The sequence below is a fragment of the Zalophus californianus genome, chromosome 6 (genome assembly GCF_009762305.2).
Source record: "Zalophus californianus isolate mZalCal1 chromosome 6, mZalCal1.pri.v2, whole genome shotgun sequence".
Lineage (NCBI taxonomy): Eukaryota > Metazoa > Chordata > Mammalia > Carnivora > Otariidae > Zalophus > Zalophus californianus.
The window spans coordinates 62,491,494-62,504,244 of record NC_045600.1 but is presented as its reverse complement, the minus strand read 5'-3'; the positions used below and the strand labels follow the sequence as shown (position 1 = coordinate 62,504,244).

The following is a 12,751-nucleotide window of genomic DNA, read 5'->3' as shown; positions in this document are numbered from 1 at the left end:
GATCAAAATGAACAATGCATTATTCCTAAAATGGAAATATTTTTAAAGGAAGAAAGAAATAGGTTTTATGATCTTTCTTTATAAAATATCTTTCTCAAGTTGTTCCACTGTGGAGAGGACTGACAACATTGCTGCCTGTTCCTCATTTGTACCAAACCATCTCAATCAAAGGAGCACTGGATGCAATGAGTTGCACTGTTAGTATGTTGCTGTAGTTAAAAAGTATTTGCTCACCCCAGGGGGCCAAGCAAAGGCTATTGACATGCTTGCTTGATGTATGAAAAGACAAATTAGTCCCCCATCCTATCTACCAGCAGGGTACAGTGACCCTACATGGAAAAGTCAACTCAAACCACTGTATAATATATTTACATTTTTTTTTCCTGGGAAACTTCAGAGTTACCAAATCAACTGTGTCTAGTGTGCAAATTGCATGCAAGCTAACAGAATGTGAATTAAATTCGGGGAAAGCCATGGTTTAGCTTGACTATGCGGATGGCACTCGTGGCTACAGTCTGTTCTGGAGGAATCTATGGTAGGTAGCCTGAGTGGGGAGCACAGGGAGAAAGGAGTTTAGACTAAATGACTACTTATTACCCATTGCCTGTCTCCTGCCCCTTGTACATTCTCGGCAGTTTTCCAATACACTAAGCAATGTGAGAGAGTCATTTCTCTCTGTGTCATGGGAGTAGAGGGAGATCCAGGGAGCAATGGTGGAGAGACAACTCAAAGTCCCATGGGTCTGTTTCTTGAGTTAAATAAACATAACATGTTTGGGTTTTTTTTTTTTAGCACCACATAAGGTGATTGGACTTACTATAAAATGAAGAGGGTCTTATATTTGCCTTGCCATCCAGTTTGCACCAATCAGAAGAACACAATATTAAGTGGAGAAAGGCTATACCTTTCCATTATGTAGATCCTAATCAATATAAAATGAAATTTCTCCAAAGTTCTACTGTTACTTTGAAGGGATGGTTAAGAACTAATTTTCATGAAATTCTGTGAACATTTCGATAACCAACCAGCCACAGTTCTGCTGTAGATTGCAGAGAGGGGGTTACAAAAGATGGCTCTATTAAAGAGTGCCTTAAAACCTGTTCTTTCCCGGCAGTTGGCTTTTATAGAAGAAGGTCGAGGTCTCCATGCATTCAACAACTACTTATTGGAAACCTATTATGGTGCTATATTGTAACTCATTTTACAGGACAAATAATGTTATAATAATAATGGCGTGAGGGGCACCTGGGTGGCTCAGTCGTTAAGCATCTGCCTTTGGCTCAGGTCATGATCCCAGGGTCCTGGGATTGAGTCCCCCATCCAGCTCCCTGCTCAGCAGGGAGTCTGCTTCTCCCTCTTCCTCTGCCCCTCCCCCCTGCTCGTGCTCTCTCTCTCTCTCTCTCTCTAAAAAAGAAAAAAATAATAATGCCATGAATAATATAAAAGAACCAACCTAAACTTGTCCAAATCAAGCACAAATAAAGCAAAATTCTTTTCAGGTCTAAATATCTATCTTTTAGGCACTCAGCAAACACTTGTGATAGACCTACTGTGTAGGAGACACTAGTCCTAGTTCTTAGCGGGCAGGTTTTGGAAGACTTGGTCACATTGGATTGGAGCCCTATTTATTTTTCCTATTTCAAGGTAGCATGAAGTCATGTCTGTTCATCAAGTGAAAGATCCCCATTCTTGGTTCCTGCAGTGTACTTTGAGGTGCAGAATTTAGTGGCAGCTGAATTTTAAACAGTCTTCCTAAGAGAGAAAAATCAGACAAGGGGTAAGAAAAGTGGTTAACTGAGAGTTTGCCCACTGGGCTGCTAGCCCTACTTCTACCAGCAAGCAACTGGGTAAATTTGAACAGGCATTTTTAACTCTTCACCTGTTAAATAAGAGGGCATTCGCGGATGGTTTTTAAGGTCTCTCCCAGCTCTAAAATCTAAGAAAGTGAAGTGAAAAGCCGTGCGAGGAATGTTGAAAGTGCTAGACAAACGTAAAAAGTGAGGAAGAAGAGGAGGAAGACTCTGGGCTCAGAGACTTTTGTCCATCCCCATGTCTACCTCCCTTTAGTATACCTGCGTTCGTGCCTTTTTTTGGACTGAGAGATGAGGGCCAAGCATCCTCAGGCCTGGCGCTGGGCGGGCTGCCTGCCCTCACCCTCCTTCCACTGTGGTGCTCAGAGTTCTCTCCTGAATAAAAGTGAAGCTAAAGGATGGTGGAGCTCAGAGGTCCTTGCTCGCTCCGCCTCCCTGACTGCCGATGTGCTCTCTGAGAAGCGGTGGGATGACAAGGCAGACTTTGAACCAAATTCTACCTCCACTGTTAACCACGTCCAGTATTCAAGTTCCTCTAGAGAAGAGGACATCAGAACAGTTCAAAAGAGTGTTCGTTAGGACAATTAATCCAAGAAAAGTATGGAAAGTACTCATACACAGCGGTGGGTAGCTCCCCAGAGCGTTACTGGTGTAGTTGGGGCTCAAAGCATGCATCCCACCTGCCACACCCTCTGACCAAAGCCACGTCCCAAAGCCACCACCCAAACCCTCACTGTAGTTATGTAGGAGTGTGCATGTCTGGGGGTCACCCACTCTCACCCACCAAACACTGTTTGGTGGATGCAGCAAGCAGCGTGTTGCTTCTTTCTTAACAAGTGATTTCCTCTGCATGGTTTCACTAGATTTTCAAAACCAGGCTCCGAGGCAGGTAGAGAAAGTCTTGTTTTCAGCTTGGCTCTCGGGCCACTGCCTTACACCATTCCCAAGGAGGGTGCCTCCCCGCCGAGTCCCACAGAGCAATCCAGGGAGGTTAAGTGAATGGTCCAAGGTCACACAGCAGAGGAGGAAGAGATTCTGATCTCCAAGTCAAGTTACGACCCCAAGTAGTTTGTGCCTTCCCCTCCGCCGAGTGACCTTGAGTATAGCGCACACAGAAAGACTGTGATAGAATCAGATTCTCAGTGTCAGACTTTCCGTCCACTGTTAGACTCTGGGGTACCTGGTGGAAGATCCCTTGAGGGCACTGAGGGGATGTGATGTGGCACGTCATGCCTCAGTCTTGCTCTAGATGTGTATACTTGGGCCATTATATTATGGAAAGGAAATGCCTGAATAAGCGAGCCAAGCGGGCTGTGGAGACAGCGGCCTACGCCTCCTCGCCGCCATTAAGACTGGCTTACATGAATATTCAGTAGCCGGCACCCCTAAAAAATCTATTAATCTCCCACCTGTGTTGTCATCTTATCACAATCTGTGGTCTGTGCCAAAAGGTATATTGCAGTATTAAAGGAAGACTTGGAGAGAAGTGACAACAATATTAAAGTGCTGCCATTGGACTCGCTGCAAAATGCCAGTGACTTTCTCATATTCACTAATCCCCAAACAAAATAACCATCAAGAAATATTAAAACACACATTTTATTAGTTTCATTTAATTTCTTAATTGCTCAAAGTCAGTTTACCCATTTATTGCTGTGTGAAATGCTTAGAGGCAAGGCGCACATTAAAGGGATTATTTCCATGTAATCCCTCCCTCCCAGAGGGTAGGAACTGATCACTTATGAATCCTGATTTACGCTCTGTAACAGTATCAAATGGAGGAAATAGTTATTGTAAAATGATAGAGTCAGTAGTCGGGTAATACGGTAGGAGAGTGTAATTTAATAGCAAAGAGAAAGTACCTCATTTTCGGTAAAAGTTATGCGAGCCTTTTTCAGGAAGAGCTATTAACCAAACTGAATTTAGCCTCCCATTTTTCTGGCTCTCCCTCTGTTAATTGATAGATGTTGAAGATGTGTAGCCTGTTACGATTTTAATCAAATGGTGTCTGGGAGTAGATGTGATCATTTTACTGGGACTTGGAGTTCTGGGGATAATAATTGCTCTGGGTATTATGCTCTCTGTGACAGTTTGCCCACTGCCAGTCTTCCTTCTTGGAAGAAAAAGAGTGCAGGCTCTCAGATGGAATTTGGAGGGATGCTGCACATTACGCAGGAAAGGGAGAGGAGGTAGGAAGGAGTGCTAGGTAAATATCCAGCAAGAAACTTCTGATAGTCTGAACTTCTGGCACTGGGGTACATCAGAGCTGGCCTGAGACCATTGAAACTCCTACCCATCAGGGACCTGGGAAAGAGCTTTTTCTTGTTTTGTTGTTGACACACCTTTCCCGGTCGTAGTACCTTGAACCCAGCATTATTTTAGGAGCATTATTGCTCTTCTTGGAAGGAGGTAAGAATCATACCATCAGAAGAGCACAGAGATAAGGCCAGTCCCTTAGACAGCAGGCAACCTAGACAGGGGCCATGCCTGACAGCCTGGAAATAGGCCTGCCTCCACTGCAGGCTGACCCTCTTCTGATATTTGATATTCACTCTCTACCTTTAGAATCCGCCTGATACAAAGAGTATACCAAATAAAACATTTTTTTCAGGCCCTCAAGGAGATTTGTACCATGTATCTTATTAGATTGAAGGCAAAACAAGCTGATACTAGCAGGAAAAAAAAATGGCTGGTTCAGACCCCAGCTGACCTCTTTTGCATGGAAAATTCTCCATGTGATTACCGAGCTAATGAGTAATATTTAATGAAAACATTATGCCTTTGCATATATTTGTAAGCAGCACTTCTTTCGCCTAAATTTACATAGAAATAAGCTGATATGTATAAATACACATCTTGGAATTTGGTGTATTCTAAGGAAAATACTCATCTGCTATCCCCGGCTGTTTCTATACAAAGCCCAAACTTCTCAATAAGAAAACCGTAGAATTCAGTCAATCATCCGGTTGACACGAAACATGCAAGTATTTGATGATGCATGGACGAAACAGCTGAACGCCAGGCAGGCTCCTCCACATTTCACAGAATGTTTTGGCTTTATGCAAACAACGCTGTATAAGAAAAAAAAACTGGGCTAAACAATTGCTAAATAAATACGTACCCCCCACCCCACAAAAAAAAAAAAAAAAAATCTTTCAACTCAAAGAATCCTTTGGCATTTAAGGATAAAGACTCAGAACTAGGATCGTTGCTGGGGTCTGTGTCTATTTCCCTTCCTGCTCCAGATCTGAATCACAGGGGTGCTGAATTTGAGAACAGAAGAGCCGTTGACACCTTTCTCTCCCACCCTTTCTCTTCCCCCTCTAGGTGGAGCTGACAGGCAGTAGCGTCTTTGACTATGTCCACCCGGGGGACCACGTGGAGATGGCAGAGCAGCTGGGCATGAAGCTCCCGCCCGGGCGGGGTCTCCTCTCGCAGGGCACTGCTGAGGACGGAGCCAGCTCTGCATCGTCCTCCTCCCAGTCGGAGACCCCTGAGCCAGGTGGGAATTGCAATCCCAACATGTGGGATGGTGGGCAGGACCTTTGACAATGACTGCACTCGAGTTGCCAGTGTGAAGAGACTATAAATAGGTCTACTGGTATTTAACAATTCCACGCAGCTTTCTGTCCATGCAGTAATTAAATAAGGAAGAGATTTGAAAATAAGGAGACAGTTTAATAAGTATAATCCAGAGATCTAATTTCAGTTGAACAATACATAGAGGAGGTACTAGTTCTTTTAGTTCCTCTTTCAAATCACTAGAGGGAAAGGGTTCAGATTTGGAAAGCCCTCTCCTTTGTATTGTTACTGTGGCTAAATGCAATGCATTTATTTATTATTCACCAAAATCTATGATTAAGGCTTCTTGAATATTAGCTTGTAGATAATTAAAAATATTAGGGACTTGCAGAAATCTTGGTTTCTTTCTTTTTTTTTTTTTTTTTTTTGTAAGCATCAGAAGGTACTTGAAAGATGTGAACAGATAAATTAAGGCTAAAAAGAAAACAGAAATGGCTACATTTTAAACTGCCTTTCCACCCTCAGTATTTAATTAGATCAATTGTATAGAGGAATGAACAGAGGTGACATTCCTCATTGGGATTCCTTCCAGGACTCTTATAGACTTTGCATTCAGAATGTTCCCATTTTCATTGTGTTGTACTGATGATAATTTAAGTATTAGGGGAAAATCCATTTATAAATTAAACAAAATGACTTGATATCCATCAGTCCCCTAGTTCATCAAGCTGTTCAAACACGGGGAAGATTGGCTGGTCGGCCTGGGTCTTCCGAGAGCGCTGGTAATTAGATCTGCGAAGGATTTATTCTTTGCTGATTGGGGCTTTAAATTAATTGAAGTTCCACATTTGTGGTTTTGTCCTTTTTGTACTTTTTTAGAGGAGATATTTCATATTCTTGTGTGGTGGAGTGCTTGGCCAAGCAGCAGTGGTTTAAATGTTAATTTTTCTCATGAGAAGTTTAAGATTTTTAATGAATCAGGGCCTGATTTGAAGTGCAAAGTTTTATTTGCTTACTTGGAAAATTATTTTTGCACTCTTTAAAGATGCTTGTACTTTACTTGATATGTTGTTTTAAAACAGATTTGCAACACAAACTCATTTTATAGAAAGAAAAGTGGAAAAAAACCTGTCTTAAGATTAATACTAAAATGATCCTAAGAAAATACTTAAAAATAATCACAGTATGTTTGCTCACACAGATGGGAAAAAAAAACATATTTGCCTTTTTGGAAATATTTTAATTCCATCTAAAACCAATTCATGTTTCCTCGTGTAAGTTAACTGCCCCTTCTAGGGCATAATTCTGCAACATTGGTGAGCATCTTTCTCCAGTGAGCACCAGGCATGAGAAGACAGAGTATTTAAGACTACTCCTTACCATTTAAAAATGAAAATAATTTTGTTCCCGGGGAAGTCTTATCTTCTACTGTTGCTCACTGACTTCGCTGAATAGATATGTCAGTGAGATCATTGAAACTGCATTTTCATCATGAAAATATTCATATCTGGGCAGATTTGAGAAACAGCACATGAAAATAGTTTTTACTCTTTCCTGGATTAGGGAACCTGGATTGCTCATACTCCTCAACACTCAATGTATAAGAATTCAGGTTTATAAAACGCTCGTTGTTTCCCTGACTCACAAACTCTCAAGTTTAGATTATCTCCAACCTTCAACCAGGGAAGCCAACCCTCTATGTCAAAGCCCACAGCTAACCTTCCAGCAGAACTACCCCACTGGGAAGTTCAGAAACCTCAAGGCTGCCCGTTCCATTGGCCAACAGCTCTGAGAGAAAAGTTCTCTGAATATGGAGCCAAAATCTAAGCTTGCTGCAATTTCTCCTCACGATCCCAGGTCTGTCCTCCGGGATCTCATTTCAGCTCTACTCCTTCCTCTCTGTCCTAGCCTCTCAAATACATGAAGTCAGATATACAAAATTCTCCCTCCCTCCTGCCTTCCTTCTCCTTTGCAGGTCAAAGAGCCCTTATTCAATGGCATGTTCCTGAGAGCCCCAGCCATTCCTCAGTTTGTTAGTGACCCTCTAAGAATATGGTTCTGAGAACTCCCGTGCAGCCCTCTGGATGTATTCAGACTAGTACAAAGCAGAGGGACTATCTCCTCTCTCAGTGACCAGATCACACTGTTGATTCATATTGAGCTTGATGTCTCCCTAAACACATGTTAAGGGTAACTTGTCACTTGGAAAAGACTTTGATTGGGAGAAAAAAATCCACAGCCTGTAAACCAGTTCTGCTGGGATATCGTAAGCTAGAGTCAAAATCAAACTGGTTTAAGATTGATTATAAGAACTCTGGTCAATCCTGTGCCTTCCAGGAGGCTCCACAATGCATAAAACAATTCTAGGCACACTGTGAGGAGAATGGCGTATCTCCTTTAAAGCTACTCTGTCATTCAGTATTGTAGTATGGTTGACAATTTACTTGGGTTTCTTTCTCCTGCCCTCCCAGCCTTCCTGGAGCCATCATAACTAGTAAAATTGGAAATTCTGCTTTCTACATTTCTTAACCACTGGGGCTCATTAGCAACAGTGGCATAAGGGTTTCTCCTCCTTGATGAAGAGTATAGCTCTTACCATTACAAAATGTGAAAATTACTTTGCCTTAAAATTCTGTAGCATTGGTTATTTTCAGTCTTAGGCTTAAAAGGCAATTAGATTGACTGCTTTAAATACTGAAAAGCAGTGTAGGGTGCTACCTTTAACTAAATATCTTCACTAATGCATATCACTGCTCCAAGGGAGTTACTTAAAAAGTTCATGTCAGGCACTACATCCCAAAGCTGCTTATGTTTCTTAAAGGCTGAAAGAATTTTAACAAGATTTCCTAATTCTTAATAATACGAGGGGACATTTTTGAGGACTTGTTCATTGCAACATAATCTTTTAAACTCTGATGAAACACAGATTCTTTTTTAAATAGTAGTGTAATTTTGTTGGAAAGGGGATATCAGTATGTGGTGATTATGAAAATGGAGGTATGGACTTTTTCAGAAGTCCTGATGTGTTCAGTGTAGCATTACTAAATGACTGAAATCTAAATAACATTTGGCATTATAATAAAAGGAAATAAGTGACTAAACCAGCCTAAGAGGCAGTGATACTGTGCCATAATAGGAATTCTCTTTCTCTGAACTGCCAGCCCTGTGATTGTCTTGAACCAGTCTCAAGATACTGGGGGGGGGGGGGGGGGGCAGGGACTCTCTTGACTGTTGAAAGTCCAAATAAATCTTTTACACATATGCCTAGTTATTCATAGTTTAGTAAATACTACTGTATTCCTTTTAGAGAAGCCTTAAAGCAGGCAGAAGAAAAATACATGGGTGGCCTTGTTTGTAAAGTTATAAAGTTCTAGAGTATCTATGGAGGTTCTAACCATTTTGGAAGAGACTGTGCTGTCCTGTAGGCTCCTGCACCAGGGGGAGCACAGAACCTCTGGAACGGGATGTCTGGGTGGCCCCTTTTCTAGATCTGCATATATCTTTTCATTACTCTTAATGATTCTGTAATCTCGGGATTATGAGTGCTATCCTCTTCTCTTAATAAATTTCAGTGCTGCATCTTTAAATGCTTAATAAATAAAAAAGCAGCTCTTTAAGAAATCCTGGAGGAACTTTAAAAATCTCCTGATATTCCTTAGGTTAGGTCATAAAATTGGGCTTTCCTCCTTTTTTATTTCTAATTCTAAAATTAATTCATTCTTATTGTGAAAACTTTAGAGAATGCAGAAAACACAGAATAAAGACCACCAAACATCCCGCTACCCCCAGATGACCACTGTTCCTATGGATATACTCTATGCCTATCCTTCCAGATTTTCTGTTCCTATATATATAGGAACATATACATACTTATATATATGTATGTAGTATTGGGGAGGGGGTCATTGTCTGTTTGTCTGAAATAAGATCATAACATACAGGCTTCTGCCTTTCCACTTAACCTCACAAGCAGCTTTCCCTGTCATGTTTCTCACTTTAAGATTTTATTTATTTATGCCCGACGCGGGGCTCGATCCCAGGACCCTGGGATCATGACCTGAGCCGAAGGCGGACACTTAACTGACTGAGCCACTCCAGTGGTTTGTTTCCCACTAGCTAACAATCAAGTCCCAACTGTAGGAGCACTGGCAGGAGTCACACACCTGGGTCCTGCTTCAGAGGGAACTTAGCCAGGACAAGAGGTTCTTGCAGCTTATTGAATGGGTACGAGCTCATAGAGAGAGAAATCAATACTGCACCAGGATTTAGACAACTGAGCAAAACGTATGAGACAGTACTTTTGGTCAAGAATAACTACAGCAGCATGGCTCACCATTGATTGTCTAAAATAAAGGTTATCATGCTCCGTCTAAAGTTTCAGACAGACCTGCCCTGTTACGGGGGGGGGGGGCGGGCCGCGAGGGGGACGGGGAGCGGTGAAGGTAATCACTGTATAGTATGATCTTAATGCTATTATGCCCACTCTATGTCCTGAATATTTTAAAGACAAACAAAACTGAAGCCGTCGAGTCCTTGTCTGAATGGAAATAATCTGCATTTTCTCCTTACACGTCTGTGCCGTGGTAAATTTGATCAGCACTTGATTCTACAGGAACGCAATTCCTCTGAATTCATTAGCCAGTTCCATAATAAGTGATATAATTAGATGCATAAATGTTTAGTAATAACAATAAAGAATGTAAAAATTTATCTGAGGATCAGATCATTATTTTGTTTCAAAAACTGCTGAGATACACTTGTACCTTTAAGGGTGAATTATCTACCATCTAGTATAGGGTGGGTGGGGGTGGGGGATGTTGATTTTTTTTTTTTTATTGGTTCAAGTTTCCTATCAATGAACTGAATTTAGAAGTCAGGCAAGGGAAACCATCTTACTAACCCCACATCCAACCTCGGCCCCCAGACAATGTGACTGTATCTACAGCACTTTCTGCTGTACTGCAAATGTCAAACAGAAGGTGTAATGGATTTAATATTAGCGCTGGCCAAGGTGTTGAGGGAGCTGTTAATAATGTCACTCCAGTTATTGATCTGAAGCCTTTAAAAATCAAAGAAAAGTGAGAGATCCCCTACTGGGGAAAGGCACACAGTGACTGGTTTTTATTGCCAATGTATTTCTACATATAGAGTGGCAACTTTCTGGAATTATGTTATCACCATTAATCTCTGGGATTTTTGGACTCGTTATATGGTAAGATAATATCATGGAGACTGCTCTGCATGCTAATGCTCAAAGATCAGACCAAGTTCCTTTAGACATCAACAGAGCTTGAGAGTGTGCATGGTAATGACAACATTCAAGTTGTCTACTGTGAGACTTTGATTAGCACTAGATTTACTCTTGATGGCAATGTTGGCTCCACCGGAAGTATAAAATACAAACCCTCGTCCCTAGGGTGAGCTGCACTCGCCCTCTGCCTTTCTAAAACTCTGACTACGAACCACGTAACCACAAACCACACAGTGACTCACTTGAGACAGAAATGAATTTTGTTCTTCACAATTAGTGTACGTTTTCAGGAAACTGCTAATCCTTCCATCTGAATGGCGGTTTGTATGCAATGAATTTCTGCTTTCCATGGTCCCCAACTAATAAATGAAATTAAAATGTATAATTTATGTTGAATGTTTATCAAACTGTAAACACACATTTAATTCCTTTCCATATTCATACAACATAAGCAAAGATAAATCCACCAGATAATGTACCACGGTTATCTCCAATGGATTGAATATAAAATGCATCTCTACTGTAGCAGTGATCCAGACTAGTTCACGATTACCCAACACTGGCCTGCCCCCTCTTAATACCCACATGCGCACGTATGTGTCAAGTCTAGTAGTCAGAAGGCAGCCTAACAAAAACTAATCTTTTCATAACCCAAAGAGATCATCATTTATGCATAAACTCAGCTTTTATACCAAAAAATACATACGCAAAATTATTTCCCTTAGCTATGTCATCGTTATTTTGAAACGAAATAGAAATTATCTTTTGCCACTCCCGAATGAAGATGACGCATCCACGCCAAAAACAAGTCAGTGCTATTCCGGAGACTGCCTTGTCAAACTCAGAGTGCTTCTTGTGCCTCAAAAAACACTACCCCGAGACAGTACTATTTTTCTCCTGCAGAAAGAAGACTATTTTTAAATGTCACTTTTATCCCCAGCTATGCTAAGCAAGAGCATCTGGAACTGCCACAGAAGGGAATCCATATTTTCCGGAGCGCTCTTCTGGCATTCAAGGCCTAGGCACACATCACCTTAATTGGTGTGAGCTCACTTTGATGAGCTTGTCTGTGCGTGATGAGGACATTTCAAAGCGACCTTATACTTCTAAGATCTTGCCTGAGGGAGCTCAAGAAAAGTCAGGTAAAATCTCTTCTTCCCACCAGGCTGTGCCGGCCTAGGACCTGAGCTCAGCGCTTCCAGGCCAGCTCCCAGGTCACATGGCAGCAATGCATGACAACATTTCCGGGCTTGACACCCTGACCCGTCGAAACCATGGTGGTGACAACAGCCTCCCTTTTGTTCCCAGAGAAGATGTTGGATCTCACCAGAGTTCTGCGTGCCATGCTGAAACAAACTTTCTCTTCCCAGAGTTAAATCACAGTGGTTGCAACTCAAAAAAAAAGTGCAGCTTTTATATAAATTAACATCATGGTATTTAAGGGGTAGCAAATGGTTTGTTCAATAATAGAAGCACAGGACTCTTATCAAAATACACAATAGTTTTACTCCGTTTATATGTAGCATTTTTTTTCCCTAAACCTTCTAGTTTAGAAGATCAATTTTTTAAACCCATTATTTTTAACAGTTATTTTATATAGCTTTCTAGGTCATAATTTTGACTTTTCTTTACCTATGGTGATAAGGGGTACATTTTCAGAGATTCTAAGATGAAACCCAAGACAACTTGTTAACGGATGGCCTGTCCTTCTTCATTAAAACAAACCAACATTGGGGAGGGTATGTGCTACGGTGAGCGCTGTGAATTGTGCAAGACTGTATGTCAGAGGGGGAGACGAACCATGAGAGATGATGGACTCTGAAAAACAAACTGAGGGTTCTAGAGGGGAGGGGGGTAGGGGGATGGGTTAGCCTGGTGATGGGTATTGAGGAGGGCACGTTCTGCATGGAGCACTGGGTGTTATGAACAAACAATGAATCATGGAACACTGCATCAAAAACTAATGATGTAATATATGGTGATTAACATAACAATAAAAAAATTTAAAAAAAAAAACCAACAAAAAAGTGGCTGTCTTTGTCATTGGATGATCGCAAATTATAGATTCTATTTCTCGAATTCTTACCTTGAACAAAGCACAAGTTATTTGCTTTTTTTTTAATTTTTTATTGTTATGTTAATCACCATACATTACATCATTAGTTTT

At 41.2% G+C, this 12,751-nt stretch overlaps 1 protein-coding gene across 1 annotated transcript in view; it reads left to right on the top strand.

Moving 5' to 3' along the window:
• NPAS3 (neuronal PAS domain protein 3) overlaps positions 1 to 12,751 on the top strand; it is an 841,130-nt gene that overhangs the window by 710,338 nt on the left and 118,041 nt on the right. Inside the window, 1 exon segment of the mRNA XM_035728203.1 lies at positions 5,139 to 5,313. Within this exon segment, the coding sequence (XP_035584096.1) occupies positions 5,139 to 5,313 (175 nt within the window).